We start from the raw sequence: 22,749 nt of genomic DNA on the forward strand, positions 1-22,749 counted from the left end.
CCGGCCTCGCCCATCAGAGGGCGCCCGCTACCACCCCACCCCGCCCCCCACCCGCCCACTTCCACTCCCCTTGCAGCCCTGCAAGCCCAGATTCGGGTTGCGTTGCAAGCGGAGCTGCGCGGGATCCAGAAGGGAGACTTTGCGCCTGCCATGCAAAGAGCGCTGCTCTCCGGCCGCCCCGCTTGGAGTCGCTTTGCCAGAATGAGCAGCGTCCCGGCCGGCCGCTCGCTGGCCGAGAAGGTGGCCCTGGTGACCGCCTCCACCGAAGGGTAAGCAAGGGAAGGGGGAAAGAAACTTTGGGAGACTGCAACTCCCAGGATGCACTGGGCCCGGGTCGCCTGCGACCACTTCCAAGGGCATGCTGGGAGTTGTGGTTCTCCCCCCCCCAAAGATCTGGAGGAGGAGGAGGCCAGGAGGAAACTTTGGGCGCCCAAATGGAAGAGAGAGAGAGGGCCAGATGATGGGAAGAAGGAAGGGAAAGCCCTTTGCATTCGCTCAGAGACACTCTTCTTGCCTTTTCGCCAGCCTTTTGAGACTGTGTTTCTCTTCCCAGGCCCCCTGCTTGAAATTAAAACCCTGGGATGCCCCTGAAGGAGAAATTAGGAGGCGATTCTGCTGCAGATGTGACTTTTTCTGAGCTCTTTCCTTCCTTCTCTCCCCTCCTCCGTTTCCCCTTCTTTCTTCCCTCACTCCCTTCTTCCTCTTCCTTCCCTCCCTCCCTCCTTTTCTTCCATTCTTCTTTTTCTTCTTTGCTCCTTCCTCCTTCCTTCCTCTCTTCTCCACTTTGCTCCTTCTCCTTCCCTCGCTCCCTTTCTTCCATTCCCCCTTTCCTTCTTTGCTCCTTCCTTCCTCCTTTCTTCATCTCTTCTCCGCTTTTCTCCTTCCTTCCCTCCCTCCTTTTCTTCCATTCTTCCTTTCCTTCTTTGCTCCTTCCTTCTTTCTTCATCTCTGTTCCACTTTCCTCCTCTTCCTTCCTTTCTTCCAGTCTTCCTTTCCTTCTTCCCTCCTTCCTTCCCTTCTTTCTTTCTTTCTTCCTCTCTACTTTGTTCCTCCTTCCTTCTTTCCCACTCTCCCTTTCTTCCATTCTCCCTTTCCTTCTTTGCTCCTTCCTTCTTTCTTCATCTTTCCTCCTTCTCCTTCCTTTCTTCCAGTCTTCCTTTCCTTCTTCCCTCCTTCCTTCCCTCCTTTCTTTCTTCCTCTCTACTTTGTTCCTCCTTCCTTCTTTCCCACTTTCCCTTTCTTCCATTCTTCCTTTCCTTCTTTGCTTCTTCCTTCCTCTCTTCTGTACTTTGCTTCTTCCTCTTCCTTTCTTCCTCCCTCCCTTTCTTCCATTTTTCTATTCCTTCTTTGCTCCGTCCTTCCCTCCCTCCCTTTCTTCCATTCTTCCTTTCCTTCTTTGCTTCTTCCTTCCTCTCTTCTGTACTTTGCTTCTTCCTCTTCCTTTCTTCCTCCCTCCCTTTCTTCCATTTTTCTATTCCTTCTTTGCTCCGTCCTTCCCTCCCTCCCTTTCTTCCATTCTTCCTTTCCTTCTTTGCTTCTTCCTTCCTCTCTTCTGTACTTTGCTTCTTCCTCTTCCTTTCATCCTTCCTTCTCTCTTTCTTTTCTTCCTTCCTTCCTTCTCTTTTCTTTCTTTAAGAAACTATGGACTTCATCCCCAAAATGAATTCATTCATTCATTCATTCTTTCTTTCATCCCTGCCACATTTTTTCCTTCCTTTCTTCCATACTTTGCTCCTTCCTTCTCTTTCTTTTCTTTCTTTCTTCCTTTCCTTCCTTCTTCCCTTCTCTCTTTCTTTTCTTTTTTCCTTTCCTTTCCTTCCTTTTCTCTCTTTTCTTTCTCTTTCTTTCCTTCCTTCTTTTCCTCATCCCTGCCTTCTTTCTTCCTTTCTACCATACTTTGTTACTTCCTTCCTTTCATCCTTCCTTCTCTCTTTCTTTTCTTCCTTCCTTCCTTCTCTTTTCTTTCTTTAAGAAACTATGGACTTCATCCCCAAAATGAATTCATTCATTCATTCTTTCTTTCCTTCATCCCTGCCACATTTTTTCCTTCCTTTCTTCCATACTTTGCTCCTTCCTTCTCTTTCTTTTCTTTCTTTCTTCCTTTCCTTCCTTCTTCCCTTCTCTCTTTCTTTTCTTTTTTCCTTTCCTTTCCTTCCTTTTCTCTCTTTTCTTTCTCTTTCTTTCCTTCCTTCTTTTCCTCATCCCTGCCTTCTTTCTTCCTTTCTACCATACTTTGTTACTTCCTTCCTTTCATCCTTCCTTCTCTCTTTCTTTTCTTCCTTCCTTCCTTCTCTTTTCTTTCTTTAAGAAACTATGGACTTCATCCCCAAAATGAATTCATTCATTCATTCTTTCTTTCCTTCATCCCTGCCACATTTTTTCCTTCCTTTCTTCCATACTTTGCTCCTTCCTTCTCTTTCTTTTCTTTCTTTCTTCCTTTCCTTCCTTCTTCCCTTCTCTCTTTCTTTTCTTTTTTCCTTTCCTTCCTTCTCTCTCTTTTCTTTCTCTTCTTTCCTTCCTTCTTTTCCTCATCCCTGCCTTCTTTCTTCCTTTCTACCATACTTTGTTACTTCCTTCCATCCTTCCTTCCTTCTCTCTTTCTTTTCTTTCTTCCTTCTTTCTTTTCTTTCTTTTTTCCTTTCCTTCCTTCTCTCTCTCTCTTTTTCCTTCCTTCCTTTTTTCCCTCATCCTTCCTTTCTTCCCTACTTCCTTCCTTCCTTCCTTCCTTCCTTCCTTCCTTCCTTCCTTCCTTCCTTCCTGTTTGTATCCCACCTTTATTATTTTACAAGTAACTCAAGGCAGGGAGTTTCTTTTCAGTTTCTTCCCGGATGAAGCATGCAGTTACTTGCAACTGACGAATTCCTGCTTCTGGATGCTTTTGCAACAACCTGTTTTGTGATCTAATTAAATTGAATTAAGTATTCTATTTTCAGGATGGTTAATGCTCTGGAAAAAAAATCTTCTCTTTTCATGCTCCTTCAGCCAAGCCTGGCCTTCAAACCAGATCCCTTCGTTTCTTCCTTTCTAACGTCCCGTAGATTTTGACTAAATCCCGCTACGATTCTGAAGTGCCTTAAAAACACATCATTATTTCACTCCGCTGTAATTTTTGACACTAGTCAGGTGTGTAAATTGTCCATCGGCTGATCTGGATTGGAAAAAGCACGTTTCAGGGATCTAATCTCACCCCTGAGTCACTGAAATGAAGGTATATGCAATGAACGTGATGGCAAACCTTTTCAGCACTGAGTGCCCAAAGCAGAACGTGAGGGCATGTGTGCCAGCCAGCTGGTCTTTGCGGGCGCCGGAGGGTCGGAAAGCGGCCTGAGAAACAGCCAAACAAAAGGCCATTTTTCGGGTCTTTTTCAGGCTATTTTTCAGGCCGGTTTTAGGCATTTTTTGGGCCGTTTCCCGGGCCAGTTTCAGGCAATTTTTCAGGCCTTTTTGGGGCTGTTTTCAGGCCATTTTTTGGCCTTTTTCAGGCCGGTTTTATGCCTTTTTCAGACCATTTTTCAGGCCTGTTTCAGACTATTTTTCAGGCTGGTTTTAGGCCTTTTGGGGGCCGTTTTCAGGCCATTTTTCAGGCCGGTTTTAGGCCCTTTTTGGGCCAGTTTCCGAGCCAGTTTCAGGCTGTTTTTCAGGCCGGTTTTAGGCCTTTTGGGGGCCATATTCAGGCCTTTTTCGGGGTGGTTTTAGGCCTTTTTTCGGCTGTTTTCATGCCATTTTTCAGGCCTTTTTCAGACCATTTTTCGGGCCGGTTTTAGGCCTTTTTTGGGCCGTTTTCAGGCCATTTTTGTGATAGTTTCAGGCTATTTTTCAAGCCGGTTTTAGGCATTTTGGGGGCCATTTTCAGGGCATTTTTTGGGCCATTTTCAGGCTATTTTTCAGGCCTTTTTCGGGCTGGTTTTAGGCCTTTTTCGGGCTGGTTTTAGGCCTTTTTTCGGCCATTTTCATGCCATTTTCCAGGCCAGTTTCAGGCTATTTCTCAGGCCTTTTTCAGACCATTTTTCAGGCCAGTTTCAGGCTGTTTTTCAGGCCGGTTTTAGGCCTTTTGGGGGCCATATTCAGGCCTTTTTCGGGGTGGTTTTAGGCCTTTTTTCGGCTGTTTTCATGCCATTTTTCGGGCCTTTTTCAGACCATTTTTCGGGCCGGTTTTAGGCCTTTTTGGGGCCGTTTTCAGGCCATTTTTGTGATAGTTTCAGGCTATTTTTCAAGCCGGTTTTAGGCATTTTGGGGGCCATTTTCAGGGCATTTTTTGGGCCATTTTCAGGCTATTTTTCAGGCCTTTTGGGGCCATTTTCAGGCCTTTTTCGGGCTGGTTTTAGGCCTTTTTTCGGCCATTTTCATGCCATTTTCCAGGCCAGTTTCAGGCTATTTCTCAGGCCTTTTTCAGACCATTTTTCAGGCCAGTTTCAGGCTGTTTTTCAGGCCGGTTTTAGGCCTTTTGGGGGCCATATTCAGGCCTTTTTCGGGGTGGTTTTAGGCCTTTTTTCGGCTGTTTTCATGCCATTTTTCGGGCCTTTTTCAGACCATTTTTCGGGCCGGTTTTAGGCCTTTTTGGGGCCGTTTTCAGGCCATTTTTGTGATAGTTTCAGGCTATTTTTCAAGCCGGTTTTAGGCATTTTGGGGGCCATTTTCAGGGCATTTTTTGGGCCATTTTCAGGCTATTTTTCAGGCCTTTTGGGGCCATTTTCAGGCCTTTTTTGGGCTGGTTTTAGGCCTTTTTTCGGCCGTTTTCATGCCATTTTCCAGGCCAGTTTCAGGCTATTTCTCAGGCCTTTTTCAGACCATTTTTCAGGCCAGTTTCAGGCTATTTTTCAGGCTGGTTTTAGGCCTTTTTGGGGCCATATTCAGGCCTTTTTCGGGGTAGTTTTAGGCCTTTTTTCGGCCATTTTCATGCCATTTTTCGGGCCTTTTTCAGACCATTTTTCGGGCCGGTTTTAGGCCTTTTTTGGGCCGTTTTCAGGCCATTTTTGTGATAGTTTCAGGCTATTTTTCAAGCCGGTTTTAGGCATTTTGGGGGCCATTTTCAGGGCATTTTTTGGGCCATTTTCAGGCTATTTTTCAGGCCTTTTTCGGGCTGGTTTTAGGCCTTTTTCAGCCATTTTCAGACCATTTTTCGGACCGATTTTAGGCCTTTTGAGGCCGTTTTCAGGCCATTTTTTGTGACAGTTTCAGGCAATTTTTCAGGCTGGTTTTAGGCCTTTGGGGGCCATTTTCAGGCCAGTTTCAGGCAATTTTTCAGGTCGGTTTTAGGCCTTTTTGAGCTGTTTTCAGGCCAGTTTCTGGCTATTTTTCAGGCTTTTGGGGGGCCGTTTTCCGGCCATTTTTCGGGACTTTTTCAGACCATTTTTCAGGCCGGTTTTAGGCCTTTTGGGGGCTGTTTTCAGGCCATTTTCCGGGCTGGCTTTAGGCCGTTTTCAGGCCTTTTTCAAGCGGTTTTTCAGGCAAAAAACAATCTGAAAAACAGTCCAGAAAATGGCCTGTTTTGGGGCCATTTTTCAGGCTGTTTTCCAGCGTTCTGGCATCCGCAAAGACCAGCTGACAGGTGCACATCTGGACGCCCGAAACCAGAAAAGTTTCTTAATGACTGTCATAACGTCAATGATTGTCAAGTGAGAACTCCCTGTATACTGTACAGGTAGTCCTCGACTTACAACAGTTTGTTTAGTGACCGTTCAAAGTTACAACAGCACCAAAAGAAGGGACGTACGACCGTTTTTCACAGTTAAGACCTTTCCAGCATGGCCACATGATCCAAATCCAGACTCCCGGCAACTGGTTCATATTTATGACGGTTGCAGTGTCCCGGGGTCACGCGATCCCCTTTTTTGCGACTGTCTTTATCAATTGGGGAAGCCAGATTCACTTAATGGCCGTGCGATTGACTTAACAGCCACAGCGATTCACTTAATGACCATGGCAAGAAAGATCATAAAATGGGGCAAATCTCACATAACAAATGTCTCAGCAATGGAAATGTAGGGCTCCGTTGCAGTCGTAAGTCGAGGACTACCTATATCGTTTACCCTTGGGGGTAGACAAGCAAGATTCCCTTAATCACCGTGTTACTGACTTAAGAACTGGAGCGATTCACTTAACAACGGTGGCTAGAAAGGTTGCAAAATGAGGCAAAACTCGCTTCACAACTGTCTCACTCAGCGACGGAAATTTTGGGCTCAATTGTGGTCGTACGTCGAGGACTAGCCGTACCTGTTTTATCTGCAGAATGGCACCGAGAATTGCACGAAAAGGCCTCCTGCTGGGTGCATCCTATTAGAGGTAGTCCTCGACGTACGACCATTGACCCCCAAATTCCTGTCGCTAGGCGAGACGTTCGCGGAGCAAATTTTACTCCATTTGATGGCTTTCCTTGCCACTGTTGTTAACTGAATCCCTGCAGTCCCCCTTGACTTTGCGCGTCGGGAGGGCACAAAAGGGGATCGCGTGACCCCGGGGGACGCTGCGACCGTCGTAAACAGGAATCGGCTGCCAAATTCGGATCACCACGTGACCACGAGCGCGACAGTCACTAGTGTGAAAAACGGTCCTAGTGCGCTTTTTTCAGCGCTGAAACGGTTGTAATTCGGGGTCAATCTGTATCGTGGTTCTGTCTCGGCAGAATTGGCTTAGCCATCGCACGCCGGCTGGCGCAAGACGGGGCCCACGTGCTGGTGAGTAGCCGGAAGCAGGCCAACGTGGACCGGACCGTGGCCGAATTGCAGGCCGAGAACCTCAGAGTGTCGGGGTTGGTGTGTCACGTGGGCAAGGCAGAAGACAGACAGCGCCTAGTGGATGCGGTAAGCGCCCCTTCCTCCATGGCATATCTTGCCCCATTGTTTCACTACCTGGCCGTTCTGGACTTAGGACCACAATCAAATCCAGCACTTCTGCTCACTAAGCGAGACACTTCGGCGAGTTTCGCTCCGTCCTACCACTTTTCTTTCCCCCCGTGGTGAAGCGAATTACCGCAGTACGTAAAGTTAGTCCCGCCGTTCTTAAGCGAATCCGGCTTCCCTGTTGACTTGGCTCGTCGGAAGGTCGCAAAAAGAGAGTTGCGTGACTCGGAATTTGGACCCCAGGGATACTGCAACGGTGGTCAAGCGTGAAAAACGATCATAAGTCAGTGCTGTTGTAACTTCAAGCGGTCACTAAAGTATCATTGTCTTTCGACAAGCCCATAATCCCTTGTGGGGTGGAATCTGGGCAACTGAATAGGGCTAGCAGAGTGTTTTTAATGGCCGGATGCCCTTCTGTCGCCATTGCAGAGTTTTGTTCAGCAGATATATTCTCATTCCGCCCAGAGAGAGAGAAAAAAATTTGCCTCTACCTAGGATCAAACTCACAGCCTCCTGATTGTGAGGCGAGAGCTCCTGCCTCTAGGCCGCCACGCCACGCCACTCCTTCGAATGGTTGGTTTCGAAGGAGTGGCGTGGGTTGACATTTTCCCTCCGGCAAATGACTTGCGATCAAAATTCTCGGCCATTGTGGCTTCTACCGTGCAAGACTCAACCTGTCACAGAGACAGAGAACTGAAAAAAAGTTTCCCCAAAGGAAAAACAAATCTTATTTTCTCTGATTTTTAAGGACTTGCTGGCTGGGGAATAATTCTGGGAGGTTTTTTTGTCTCTCCTCGGAGCTTTTAAGATTCGAAAATGGGAATTTTGCTTCTTTTCAGAAGGGGCTGGCTGGTTTCACCCTTTTGCTTGGAATATCTACAGGTAGTCCTCGCCTTACGACCGCACTGGAGCCCAAAATTTCTGGAGACATTTGTGAAATGAATTTCACCCCATTTTACGACTTTTCTTGCCATCGGCGTTGACGGAAGCCTTGCAGTTTTGAAGTTAGTAACAAGGCTGTTAAATGAATCTGGCTATCCCCATTGCCAGAAGGTCGCAAAAGGGGGTCACGTGATCCCGGGACCTGTGACCGTCATAAATATGAATCAGTTGCCAAGCGTCTGAATTTTAAATCATGCGCTCATGGGGAGGCTGAAACAGTCAGAAGTGTGAAAAAAACGGTCCCGTCACTTTTTCCTGTGGTGGTGTAACTTCGAATGGTTACTAAACGAACCGTTGCAAGTCAAGGACTGCCTGTAGCTATTTTCTGCCACAGGAAGAGAATTGGATGGAGTTGCATATAGCTTTATATGGCGTTTGTTTTATTAAACAGTTGCAAAAAAGAGATTGAATTTGCATTTGGAAGGGTGTTTTTTTAACCCTGAAAACTTTCAAGAGAGGAGGACTTCAACTCCCAGAATTCCCCAGCCAGCAAACCTTGAATTCTGGGAGTTGAAGTCCTCCCCTCTTAAAGTCCTCGAAATTGAGAAATATTGTATTACAAACTGGGTTAGCTTTTCAAAATCTTCTTTTAACAATCCCTTGTGGGGGTGGAGTCTTGGCAACTGAATGGAGCTAGCAGAATATTTACTGGCCAGATGCCCTTCCCTGTTGCCAATGTGGAGTTTTGTTTAGCAGATATATTCTCATTGTGCCCAGAGAGAGAAATAACCGCCTCTACCTCCTAGGATCGAACTCACAGCCTCCTGATCGTAAGGCGAGAGCTCGACTTCTAGGCCACTGCGCCACTCCCTGGCTTAGCTTTTTAAATGGCGGCGTTTAATTCTCCGTCCTTTTTTTCGTAGGCCGTTGAGCGCTATGGGGGAATTGATATTTTGGTCAGCAATGCAGCCGTGAACCCATTTTTTGGAAGCATATTGGATGCCTCGGAGGAAGTCTGGGACAAGGTGAGAGATGGCAAATGGGGACCGAGGAGATGGGCTTTGTAGTCCGGAGGGTGCCACCCGCGGGGAGGAACGTCGCTCAGACTTGCTGGCAAGGCCAAACATCTGCAAACATGGATTGGGGAAACGGTTGGGGATAAAAAAAAGATTGCTTTTCCGCTTTAGAGGTGGTCCTCACTTAACGCCGGTTCGCCTAGCGACCATTTGAAATGAGGACAGATTCCCCCCAAAACCTAATTACAATCTGGTTCCAGAATTCCGACAGCAGCACAAACACACACACACAAATGCACACACCCTGTATATACAAACACACGTTTCACGTTTAAGGTCAGTTCCGACGTTAACTCAAACCCGGGACGCTAATTTAGGTGAGTTTACCGTCTTTTCCGGCCAGTTTTCCTCCCAAATTGACACCCTTTGCGACGGCTGCGCTCGTTTTACGATGGCTGTGCATGCTTTTATGACGGGGGCGTATGGTTTTCGGCCGCGGAGCTGGCTTTCTACAACGGCCACAGGGAAAAATGGGGCTTAAAATCAGGCCAGCAAAATCGCGTGGGTGTCTCGTCTTACGGCCGTAAGGACAGACGGCAAAGATTATGGTCATAAGTCCAAGTCCGCCTGCTCTTCGTTTCAGATATTGGATATCAACGTAAAGGCGACAGCGCTGCTGGTCAACCTCGTGGTCCCCCATATGCAGAAGAGGGGGTGAGTATGTCGTGGCAACCTTTTTTTGGGGGGTGGGGGTTATTTTTCCTCTTTAATTTATACACCGGCAGTCCTCGATTTACAACTGTTTGTTTAGTCACCGTTCCAAGCCACGAGGACATTGAAAAAAGTGAGGTATTTTTCACCCTTATGACCGTTGCAGCAGGGTCATGTGATCAAAATTTGGATGCTTGGCCACTGACTCACACTTACGACAGTCACAGCATCCCCATGGTCACGCAATCAAAATGCGTTGCTCTTGGCCATTGACTCACACTTATGACGGTCACAGCATCCCCATGGTCACGCGATCAAAATGCGTTGCTCTTGGCCATTGACTCACATTTATGACGGTCACAGCATCCCCAGGGTCACGTGATCAAAATTTGAATGCTTGGCCACTGACTCACACTTATGACGGTCACAGCATCCCCAGGGTCAGGTGATCAAAATTCAGACGCTTGGCCACTGACTCACACTTATGATGGTCACAGCATCCCCAGGGTCAGGTGATCAAAATTCAGACGCTTGGCCACTGACTCACACTTATGATGGTCACAGCATCCCCAGGGTCAGGTGATCAAAATTCAGACGCTTGGCCACTGACTCACACTTATGACTGTCACAGCATCCCCAGGGTCACGTGATCAAAATTTGGACGCTTGGCCACTGACTCACACTTACAACGGTCCTAGCATCCCCAGGGCCACGTGATCAAAATCCGTGGTGCTTGGCCACTGACTCACACTTACGACGGTCGCAGCATCCCCAGGGCCACGCGATCAAAATTCGTGGCGCTTGGCCACTGACTCCCACTTACGACGGTTGCAGCATCCCCAGGGTCAGGTGATCAAAATTCGGACACTTGGCCACTGACTCACACTTACAACGGTCACAGCATCCCCAGGGTCATGTGATCAAAATTTGACTGCTTGGCTACTGACTCACACTTACGACGGTCACAGAGTCCTGGGGTCACGTGATCCCTTTTTGGCCAAGTCAAAGGCGAAGCCAGATCCATTTAACAACTGCGTTACTGACATAACAACAGCAGCGATTCACTTAACGATGGTGGCAAGAAAGGTCGTAAAATGGAGCCTAACTCACTTAACGTCAGCCTTGCTTTGGCGATGGACATTTGGGGCTCAATTGTGGTCGTACGTCGAGGTCTACCTGTACCGTCTTTCAGTTTAGAGCCGGAGGTAAATTACCTCAGTACATTGTATAGTTTGTCTATATATTCGAGTTAACATTTGGGCTGGAAAATAGTTATATTATTATTTTTTTCTCTCTTTCTTTCTTTTTCTTCTTGCCCATTGTCTGATCAGCTTGGACTACCAGTCTTTCTTTTCTTTTTTTCGCTCTCTAGAAGCATTTCAAGTTTCTAGTCCTCAGTGACTTTCTCCAACCCTTTGAAAGCTGCTCTCTCTTAGTCTTCTGTTCTTCGGCTATAAAACAAAATAAGATTCTTGATTCTGATAAAAGTCCCAGCTTTGTGAAGGAGGGGTGGGTGCCCTTTTTTTTCGAGAGAGGTAGAATTTGCACTCGGAGCCTGCCGCATTCATGAGAAATGCCATGAATTCTCGGTCTTCGTGGCCAGAATAGGATATTCTACTAGCCGATAACCCGGCGTTGCCCGGATATTTATTTATAGGGGGAAAATATCCGGAAGAAACATAATTTCTAATATTCGATTTTTCCCCCTTACCAGAGGAGTACTCTGAAGTCGTTACCATGGCAACTCCACTGAGCTGTACAGTAGGAGCCATTTTACGGCAGTACGGTAGAAGCCATTTGAAGGCACAACAGGCTGCATCGTAACAGAACACACACACCCCGAGGGGCATTAGGGATGTCTTACTCCCACCGTATTTGTTTCCAGAGAGGAAGTCATCTGCGTACCCAAGTTTGGTTGAAATTGTTTGAGGCATTCCAGAGATGTAGATAATATATAATATTTTGAGATCGTTCCCATGATCGCAATCAGGAGTTCAATCCTAGGTAGAGGCAGATATTTCTTGTCTCTGGGCACCATGAGAATATATCTGCTGATGAACAAAAACTCCACATTGGTGACAGGAAGGGCATCTGGCCAGTAAAGGATTCAGCTCCATTCAGTTGCCCGGACTCCACCCCGCAAGGGATTACGAGGTCGTTAAATGAGGATGATACCCATGATCTCAAAAAAGAAAAAAGGAAGTTATTTTCCTGCTTCAGAACTTTATTTCATTTCGCATTTAGATTCCTAAACGCTTCTTTCAGTAGAATCCTAATTATGGTTCACAACAACCCCGTGAGGTAGGTTGGGAGAGAAACAGTGACTGATTCCAGGTGAATAAAGGAATTATGAGAGCAGAAGGAATTTTTTTTTTGCCTTTCTCAATTCCTTGCTTTATTCCAGAAGCGGCTCCATCGTCATCGTGTCGTCCATTGCTGGATATAGGCCGTTTCCAGTGAGTGAAGCAGATTGTTTTCTATCTATTTTGCGTCTTTCGGGCCGTCTCTAAAAATGGAATAAAAGAATTAGGGGAGGGGGGGAAGAAAGGGATTTATTTCTCCTTGAACCCTGAAGAGGAGCCAGCTGCGTTACGCACCTGTCAAAAAGGCCATTGCAATTGCTGCCTGCATCTAGGAAGTTGGTTTTCCAAATTAGGAGATATAAAAATTTATCCCTTTTTTATTCTGTCTCCTGGGCCTCCCGGTTTAAGTGGGAGGATTCAGAGAAGTTAGATTTGGGAAAGGTAAATAACTCGGATAAACACTTTTAAATATGATGGGTGATGCTAGATTATAAATAGTAGACAGACAGACAGACAGACAGACAGACAGACAGACAGACAGATAAACAGATAGAGGACAGATTGGATGGATGGGTGGGTAGATGGATGACAGAGATTAGATAGCTATAGATAGATGACAGACAGAAAGACAGACAGACACAGACAAACAGATGACAGATTAGATAGATAGATGATAGATAGACAGACAGACAGACACAGATAGACAGATATGGATGGATAGATATAAATATAGACTGATATAAATTACATAGGAAGATAAAAATACATGTATAGATGGATAAATAGATGGATGGATAGATGGATGGATATAAATAAGATAGTTACAATAAATAAACACAGATAGACAGACATATATACATATACATGTATACATACATACATACATACATACATACATACAGATAGACAGATATGATAGATGGAGGGATAGATACACATATGATAGACTGATACACATAATTACATGGAAAGATACCAATACATGTACAGAGAGATAGATGGATATAAATAGATAAGATAGTTACAATAGATAAACCAATAGATAGATAGATAGATAGATGATAGATAGATAGATAGATAGATAGATAGATAGATAGATAGATAGAAGATAGATAGATAGATAGATAGATGATAGATAGATAATAGATATAGATAGATAGAAGAGAGATAGATAGATATAGATAGATAGATAGAAGATAGATAGATAATAGATATAGATAGATAGATGATAGAAAGATAGATAGATAGATAGATAGATGATAGATAGATAGATAGATAGATAGATAGATAGATAGATAGATAGATAGATAGATAGATAATAGATATAGATAGATAGATAGATGATAGAAAGATAGATGGATGGATGGATGGATGGATGGATGGATAATATAGATAGAAGATAGATAGATAGATGGATACAGATAGATATAGACATATGATGGATGGATAGATATGAATAAGTTAGATGGATATTCATAATTACACAGATACATAAATAAATAATACAATACAATACAATAGTAGAGTTGGAAGGGACCTTGGAGGTTTTCTAGTCCAACCCTCTGCCTAGGCAGGAAACCCTATACCGTTTCAGACAAATAGCTATCCAACATCTTCTTAAAGACTCCCAGTGTTGGGGCATTCACAACTTCTGGAGGCAACTTCTGTTCCACTGATGAATTGTTCTCACTGTCAGGAAATTTCTCCTCAGTTCTGAGTTGCTTCTCTCCTTGATTAGTTAGTTGTATAGATCAGCAATGGCGAAACTTTTTTGGCTTGCGTGCCAAAAGCGGGGGGAGCGCAGGAGTGTCGTGCGTGAGCGCTCTCCCCCCCCCCATTTTTGCATGCTTTTTTCGCTCTCCTCAGGCTCCAGAGGCTTTATAGGAGGCTGGGCAGGGCGAAAACAGCCCCCTCCTCCCCCCGGAGGCCCTCCAGGGGCTTCAGGAGCTTCCCTGGAGTCTCCGGAGCGCAAAAAAACGGCTCTACGGGCAAACCGGAAGTTCGTGACCTCCAGTTTGCTCGTAGGGCCGGTTTTAGCCCTCCGGAGCCTTCAGAAGGCTTCCGTGAAGGCTCCGGAGAGCAAAAAACAACCCTACGAGCAATTCGGAAGTGTCATTTTTTGCCCTCCTGAGCCTTCGGGGAAGCCTTCTAAGGGCTCCTGAATGCTTCAGAGGGCTAACACCGGCCCTACGAGCAAACCGGACGTTTGTTCCTGAGTTTCCAGTTCGCCCGTAGGGCCGGTTTTTCGCGCTCCGGAGGCTTCAGGAGCCTCCGGAGGGCGAAAAATGGCTTCAAAAGAAGGCTGAAGTCAGGTGGCCAGCGTACACATGCGCTCCGGCCAGCTGACAGGGCAGACCTCGGTTGCCCTGACAAATACCTGACCCCGTCACAGGTATAGATGGATATAGATATGGATGGATGGATGGATGGATAGACAGATTGATAGATATGGATGGATGGATACAAATAGATAAGATAATTACAATAAATTGATAAATGCAGATAAATAGCTAAACAGATATCGATAAACACAGAGGGATGGACGGGTGGGTGGAGCTAGGTGGATGGATGACGGACAGATAGATAGACAGACAGACACAGATAGAGATAATAGATGGATAGTTTGATAGATGGTAGAAAGATGGAGAGAGTGTAGAGAAAAAGAAAGACAAACTCCTACAAAGAGATGTAGAGAGCTAAGCCTGTTTAGCTTTGAGATCAGTCTCGGTGGGGGCGGAGGGGACCAGGGAGGTCCCAGTGGGCTCTTCAAGGTACCCCTAATCCTGCTTCCTTCGGCCCTTCTCTCCTAGAGCCTCGGGCCTTACAACGTTAGCAAGACAGCCCTCCTGGGGTTGACATGCAACCTGGCCATTGAACTGGCCCCTCAAAACATCCGTGTTAACTGTCTGGCGCCCGGCCTGATCCGCACGAAATTCAGCTCGGCCGTGAGTATCTTCAAAGACGGGAAAGAGATTTGAGGGCAGTGGTCTAGACTTCAACTCCCAGAAAGCCTTGCCACTTTTTAAGATGGGTGGACGTCAATTCCCTGAATTCCTCATGACTCTGACTAGGGAATTCTGGGAGTTGAAGTCCAGCCCATCTTAAAAAGTGGAAAGGCTTTCTGGGAGTTGAAGTCTAGACCATCTTAAAAAGTGGCAAGGCTTTCTGGGAGTTGAAGTTCAGCCCACCTTAAAAAGTGACAAGGCTTTCTGGGAGTTGAAGTCTAGACCATCTTAAAAAGTGGCAAGGCTTTCTGGGAGTTGAAGTTCAGCCCACCTTAAAAAGTGACAAGGCTTTCTGGGAGTTGAAGTCCAGCCATTTTAAAAAGTGGTAAGGCTTTCTGGGAGTTGAAGTCCAGCCGTCTTAAAAGTGGCAAGGCTTTCTGGGAGTTGAAGTCCAGCCATCTTAAAAAGTGGCAAGGCTTTCTGGGAGTTGAAGTCTAAACCATCTTAAAAAGTGGCAAGGCTTTCTGGGAGTTGAAGTTCAGCCCACCTTAACAAGTGACAAGGCTTTCTGGGAGTTGAAGTCTAGACCATCTTAAAAAGTGGCAAGGCTTTCTGGGAGTTGAAGTCCAGCCCACCTTAACAAGTGGTAAGGCTTTCTGGGAGTTGAAGTCCAGCCGTCTTAAAAAGTGGCAAGGCTTTCTGGGAGTTGAAGTCCAGCCGTCTTAAAAAGTGGCAAGGCTTTCTGGGAGTTGAAGTCCAGCCCATCTTAAAAAGTGGCAAGGCTTTCTGGGAGTTGAAGTCCAGCCCTCTTAAAAAGTGGCAAGGCTTTCTGGGAGTTGAAGTCCAGCCCTCTTAAAAAGTGGCAAGGCTTTCTGGGAGTTGAAGTCCAGCCCATCTTAAAAAGTGGCAAGGCTTTCTGGGAGTTGAAGTCCAGCCCATCTTAAAAAGTGGCAAGGCTTTCTGGGAGTTGAAGTCCAGCCCATCTTAAAAAGTGGCAAGGCTTTCTGGGAGTTGAAGTCCAGCCCATCTTAAAAAGTGGCAAGGCTTTCTGGGAGTTGAAGTCCAGCCGTCTTAAAAAGTGGCAAGGCTTTCTGGGAGTTGAAGTCCAGCCCATCTTAAAAAGTGGCAAGGCTTTCTGGGAGTTGAAGTCCAGCCCATCTTAAAAAGTGGCAAGGCTTTCTGGGAGTTGAAGTCCAGCCCTCTTAAAAAGTGGCAAGGCTTTCTGGGAGTTGAAGTCCAGCCCATCTTAAAAAGTGGCAAGGCTTTCTGGGAGTTGAAGTCCAGCCCATCTTAAAAAGTGGCAAGGCTTTCTGGGAGTTGAAGTCCAGCCCATCTTAAAAAGTAGTAAGGCTTTCTGGGAGTTGAAGTCCACCTTTCCTGCCACGGTGTATTCCATTTTACAACCTTTCCGGCAGTTGTTAAAATTAGGGACACGGTTGTTAAGTGAATCCAGTTTGCCCTATTGACTTTGCTTGTCCGACGGTTGCCAAAGGGTTAGGGGCGACCGTCATAAATATGAATCAGTTGTGAAACTTTGAACCGGTCACTAAATGAAAACTTGTAAGTTGAGGACAGCCTGTAATTCCAAATAATGGGACTCGCTAACCCCAAAATTAAAAATTAAAATTAAAATCAAATCACCTCACAGCTATTCTTTTTGTCTAGTTTTGGCAGGACGAAAACACAGAACGCCAAATGCTGGAAACTTTGCGGATAAAGAGGTAACTTGGGATAAATCAGAGTTTTGCATTAAAACAAGGCCTCTGGTCTAATTCTATAAATTTCCAACACACTTCAGCTGTTCTTTTTTTGAGGGGTTGCGAAACCTTAAAACTGACAGCTGTCATCAATTTTGACTAAAGGGAAAACACCACAGCTAACCATTCATTTTTAGATTTATTTTATTTTAATTCTTTTGTTTAGACCTGTAGAATTACATAATTCAATTTAATTTGCATTTCTAATTCAATTATATTTTAGTTGTCCTTCTTTATAATGATATTTTAAGTAAATTATAATGGCACTTGGCTTAAATTTATAATTATATTTATATTTTAATGCCATTAGAATTTTCCTAGTGGTACTGATATTTATAATTGAATTACAATTTAATTTAGCTGATACTTGTAATTATGTTGATGTTTCTAAGTCCATTACAGTTTCATTTAACTTAAATTTATAATGATATTGATGCTTATAACTACATTATAATTTCATTTAACTCACATTGGTAATTATATTCATATTGATAACTGCATTATAATTTCATTTACCTCACATTAATAATTACATTCACATTGATAACCGTTATAATTTAACATTTATAATTATATTCATATTTATGCTGACATAATTTAATTTAAACATATTTCTAATTATCCTGATAATTATAATTAATATATGTTAATTTAATACACACACTATATTATACATACATACATAATACATGGATGGATGGATGGATGGATGGATGGATAGATAGATGATAGATAGCTGGATTGATAGATAATAGATAGATAGGTACAGTAGGTAGGTAGGTAGATATAGATAGATAGATAGATAGATAGATAGATAGATAGATAGATAGATGATAGATAGATAGATAGATAGATAGATAGATAGATAGATAGATGATAGATGATAGATAGATGATGGATATGGATGGATGTTATAGATAGATACATACATACATACATACATAATACATGGAATGGATGGATGGATGGATAGATAGATAATGGATGGATAGATGAATGATGGATAGATAGATGATGGATATGGATGGATGATAGAGATAGATAGATGGATGGATACATACATACATACATACATACATACATACATACAAGTGGTGGGTTTCAAAAATTTTAGAATCTCTTCTGTGGGTGTGGCCTGCTTTGTGGGAGTGGCTTGCCAGCCATGTTACTGGGTGGGAGTAGCTTGGCAGTCATGTGACTGGGTGGGCGTGGCCAACTTGTAAAATGTGGTGAAACTCACTTAACAACGCTCTTGCTTAGCAACCAAAATGTTGGCTCAGAAACTCTGGCATTTGAAGCACGCAAGTCTTAAAGCTCTCAAGTTACAAGACCTTTGCACCCCTAACCCCTTAGAAAAAAACCCCCAGGGGTGTTCAAACTTGACAGCTTTAAGACTTGTGGACTTCTCCCAGAATTCCTCCTCCAGTCATGTTGGCTCAGGAACTCTGGCATTGAAGTGTGCAAGTCTTAAATCTGTCAAGTTACAAGACCCTTGTACCCCTAAACCTTTAGGAAAAAAACCCACAGGGGTGTTCAAAGTTGACAGCTTTAAGACTTGTGGACTTCAACTCCCAGAATTCCTCCTCTCGCTCTTCATCTTGATGATGTGCGGACAGGCGGGGGGAAGGAGCTGGTACCGGTCCTAAGCGGCACTGGAGATTTGTGGAACCTCTTCTACAGAAGAGGTTAGAACTGGCAGGAACCCACCCCTGATATATACATACATATATATGACATGGATGGATGGATAGATAGATAGATAGATATAGATGGATATAGATGGATGATGGATGGATAGATAATAGATGAATAGACGGATGGATGATAGCTAGATGATATAGATGATAGATAGATAGATGGATATATATATATATATATATATATATATACATACATACATACATACATACATACATACATACATACATACATACATACATATATATATATATATATATATATATATAAATAAATATTTATTTCTTAGCCGCACCCTCTCCCGAAGGACTCGGGGCGGCGTACAACGAAACATATGAAATAAATATGTGGACAAAGCAAACATATAACAGATGGATTGATAGATAATAGATAGGTACAGTAGGTAGATAGGTAGGTAGGTAGGTAGACAGATGATGGATGGATGGATAGATAATAGATAAATAGATGGATTGATAGATGTATGATGGATAGATGATATATATATGATGGATGGATGGATGTAGATATAGAGATAGATAGATAGATAGATAGATAGATAGATAGATGATAGATAGATAGATCGATAGATAGATAGATATATTTGTGTTACAACCCCTGGTATGCCCAAATATGGGAGAGAGCTCACTACTCCCCCTTTCTGTCCTTCGGCTCATTACAGAAAACCATCCAGGCAGAAAACCATATTTTTATTTTTAATGTTGCCTTTTTATATTTGTGTTGTATTTGTATATAGTTGTATATAGTCTCCCTTTATTTATTTATCAGCACAAATACAACACACACACACACACACACACACACACATGTATTTGTGTTACAACCCCTGGTATGCCCAAATATGGGAGGGAGCTCACTACTCCCTCTTTCTGTCCTTCGGCTCATCACAGAAAACCATCCAGACAGAAACCCATATTTTTATTTTTAATGTTGCCTTTTTATATTTGTGTTGTATTTGTGCTGATAAATAAATAAAGGGAGACTAGTATAGATCTATTTCAAGCTATTTAGCTCTCATCAGCTAGCCATACCCTTATTGGGATTCGAACCAGGGCTGTATTGCATATTAGGCCGATGTAATTGCCACTAAGCCACAGGCTCTCCTCCTTTATCAGCTAAGCCAGGGAAATCAGCACAAATACAACACAAATATAAAAAGGCAACATTAAAAATAAAAATTTCTTAAAGCTGTCAAGTTACAAGACCCTTGTACCCCTAAACCTTTAGGAAAGGCCGACCTGGAGTAATTTGGGGGGCACCAAACAGTTAGCTTGACAAGCCGTTGTACGTCCAAGTCTCCGACGTTACTTTAGGACTCTTGTAAAAATGCAATAAGAGGGGAAAGACAGAAAAAAACCAGGCAGAACATGGAGAAGCTGAAGGAGATATTTCTCTTATTTTTCCATCCCAATCCGGGGACGTTTACAAGAAAGAGAGGCCCAACACACAGGCCCAAAACATCTCGCTAACCCACAAGAGATTGAAGAAAATATGATGCTAGCATGCAAGGAACGTGAAGATGGATGGCCTTCAAGAACCCTGTCCTCCAGGAGATGGAAGGGGCTCCTGAAGAAGAGGTTTCTGGAAGACCATCCACCTTAGACTCCATGTGACCTGCAAGTTGGAGCAGATACCTGTTCTGACCCAGGCTTCCTTAAAAAGCAAGAAATCCCAGCTAAACTCCTTCAATTTACACGACTGTGAATTCCTTTCATTCACAGTCCGCAAGGCTTGGTGAACAGTCTTTCAGAGGAATGTTTATCCACACGAACCTTATCTCGCTTGGAGAGCTGCCAGATAACTAGTTTCCACACACAGGGCAAGGCAACACTTGCCATGACTGTGAATTCCTTTCATTCACAGTCCACAAGGCTTGGCGAACAGCCTTTCAGAGGAATATTTATCCACACGAACCTTATCTCACTTGGAGAGCTGCCAGAAAGCTAGTTTTCACACACAGGGGAAGGCAATACTTGGCACGACTGTGGATTCCTTTCATTCACAGTCCGCAAGGCTTGGCAAACATTATGTCAAAGGAATGTTTATCCACACGAACCTTATCTCGCTTGGAGAGCTGCCAGATAACTAGTTTCCACACACAGGGCAATACTTGGCACGACTGTGAATTCCTTTCATTCACAGTCCGCAAGGCTTGGTAAACAGTCTTTCAGAGGAATATTGATCCACACGAACCTTATCTCGCTTGGAGAGCTGCCAGATAAGAGTTTCCACACACAGGGCAAGGCAACAGTTGGCACGACTGTGGATTCCTTTCATTCACAGTCCGCAAGGCTTGGCGAACAGCCTTTCAGAGGAATATTTATCCACACGAACCTTATCTCGCTTGGCGAGCTGCCAGATAACTAGTTCCCCAATGCAGGGCAAGGCCACACTTGGCACAGAGTCTCTTATAGTCACAAACAGAACTTCCCACTCTTGAAACGACCGAAGGAACAAATTGTTTCCTGCAAAAGCCCCCTCCCCGTTTGCTCCACTTTTTTATTTCCTATGGGAGGGGCCTATCCCCTACAAGGTGTGGCTTTACCCCCAAGCCGACCCTGCGTTCTTAGTTGTTCCTGTCTTCTGGCAGCTCTGCGCATGCACACACTGGGAACAGGCTCCAGCTGTTCTTCTGCCTCACTGCTGTCTAACTCCCTCTCTGCCTCCGACGCAGAGCCCTTCGTCTGAGCTTTCCTCAACCTCCAGGACTGGCTGATGTTCCTCCCCAACCTTTTCCCTGTCCCATTCTGCTGCCACCTCCGCAGGCCACACCACCACCTCCAAATGGTTTCTTAAAGGCCATGGATCTTAGACTCCATGTGACCTGCGAGTTGGAGCAGATACCTCCAAATGTCGCCAGGGCTCAGCTGCAGAAGGTCTCTGTCTCCTGGTGGACGTCTGGTTGACCACCAGTAGATGCAAACTGCTGAACCAGGATGGCCTTTTGAGCGATCCGATCCGCCAAGGTAGATCTTGGTTTGAGGTTCTCCAGGCCTACGTTCCCTACGCTTCCACCTGCAAACTACGTATGTTCTGGATGAAGACGAGAGACCCAACCTTGGGGTCCTCTGACCACTAACCAGGTCCCCCTCCTCCTCTTCTCCCCCAGGATCGGAGTCCCGTCAGACTGTTCGGGCATCGTCTCTTTCCTCTGCTCCGCCGATGCCAACTATATCACCGGGGAGACGGTAGTGGTGGCTGACGGTGCTCAAGCCCGCCTTTGATCAGGAGATTCTTGGCGGCTTCCGGTTCAGCGACGACAATGGACAGATAATCGCACAAGGGGACCTCAGGAATAAGATTTGGGGGTGAACCAGCAACGCCCAGCTGGGATGGTGGTTGGGTCCAGCTTCAAAGGAGCGGGAGGTCAATGTTCTTGAGAAGAAGGGATGGCCACCCAAAATGGACCTCCTGCTAACCAGGTTGAGTGGGGGAATATGTGCCTCCTGTTAGATTTTAGGTGGGGAAACAACAACCCTTGGATTTTAGGTGGGAAAAGCCGTTGCACACACAGCTGAGGTCGAAGTTTCCCGTCGCACACGTGCGTGCCAGGAGACTCCCCTGCGCGACCTCCCTCCGAGCCGTGTTGCGGAGTGAAAGGTGGTTAGGTTGATCCTGGTTTGTTTTCACATCGTACCTCTTGGAGGTTGGGGCGGAGGGGATATCCAAGGGGGATAGAGGGGGCTTCCCTAGTGCTTCCTGGGAAATTAGGGGGAGGGTCTTTCCAGGAGAGGGGAGGGGGGGAAACCAGCTGGGACCGGCTCCAAGATTGGGAGGAGCCGCCCGAATCTGGGGGTACGAAATATCGCCGGTGCTCATTGTCGTCGCTCTGCCTCAGTGCCTTGTGTGTAATCATTCAAATAAACACTTCTTTGGAATCACACCTTTGTCGGGGGTCTGTTTCTCTCTTTGGGGTGGGGGGAATGCGTGGGAAGGGAACCCCAAAGCGCCGCCCCCACCCCACCCCATAAAAAGGGGTTCCACCAGACAGAAAAACACAACATGCAGTCAGTCTCCTCTCTCCTTTTTCAGATCTGGTGCCAAGACCTCCCTCTGCATTTGGGAGGGGGGGGGCTTGTTTCTCTCTGGGGTGGGGGGTGGGCTGGTTGGCATACCCAAGGGAGCCCCCCCCCTCTTCCTCATCTCCCCCAACCCCTCCCTAGGAACTTCCCACCCACCCACCCAGCACGGCCCCTCCGCCATCCCTCCCATCGGGAATAATTCCGATCCTCTCTTTTTTTTTCTTTTCTCTTTTCTCCTCCTCCCTTTCCTGTGGGGGGGAGGGGAGAGGAAAGAGAACACCTCCCCCCCCCATTCCAATTCCTCCCGGTCATCTCGTTCCGTCCCCCCCCCAACTCCTTCCCAGCCAGCCAGTTGCTGCCTTAAGCCCCCTCCCCTTCATTGTGTCTCCATGCTGGGGGGAATATGGTCCAGCCGGAGGCTTATTATTATTATTATTATTATTTTGCAAAAAAATTTTAAAGAATCTGCTGTGGTGGGGAGGGGGTGGGCACAGATCAGGGCTCCCCCATCCCCCCACCCCAACAAGCTCCTCTTTGCTTAGTGCCTTTGGTGGATTC

At 45.4% G+C, this 22,749-nt stretch overlaps 1 protein-coding gene across 1 annotated transcript; it reads left to right on the plus strand.

The window, feature by feature from the left end:
• Positions 1-54: 54 nt before the first annotated feature.
• Positions 55-21,859, plus strand: LOC309381628 (dehydrogenase/reductase SDR family member 4-like). Its single transcript, XM_081932826.1, has 8 exons — positions 55-269; positions 6,623-6,800; positions 8,645-8,746; positions 9,381-9,451; positions 11,853-11,904; positions 14,562-14,696; positions 16,362-16,417; positions 21,279-21,859. The coding sequence occupies exons 1-8, from the start codon at positions 151-153 to the stop codon at positions 21,391-21,393; spliced, it is 828 nt and encodes a 275-aa protein (XP_081788952.1). The 5' UTR covers positions 55-150; the 3' UTR covers positions 21,394-21,859.
• Positions 21,860-22,749: the final 890 nt, after the last annotated feature.

The sequence above is a fragment of the Natrix helvetica genome (genome assembly GCF_964273705.1).
Source record: "Natrix helvetica genome assembly, chromosome: Z".
Taxonomy (NCBI): domain Eukaryota; kingdom Metazoa; phylum Chordata; class Lepidosauria; order Squamata; family Natricidae; genus Natrix; species Natrix helvetica.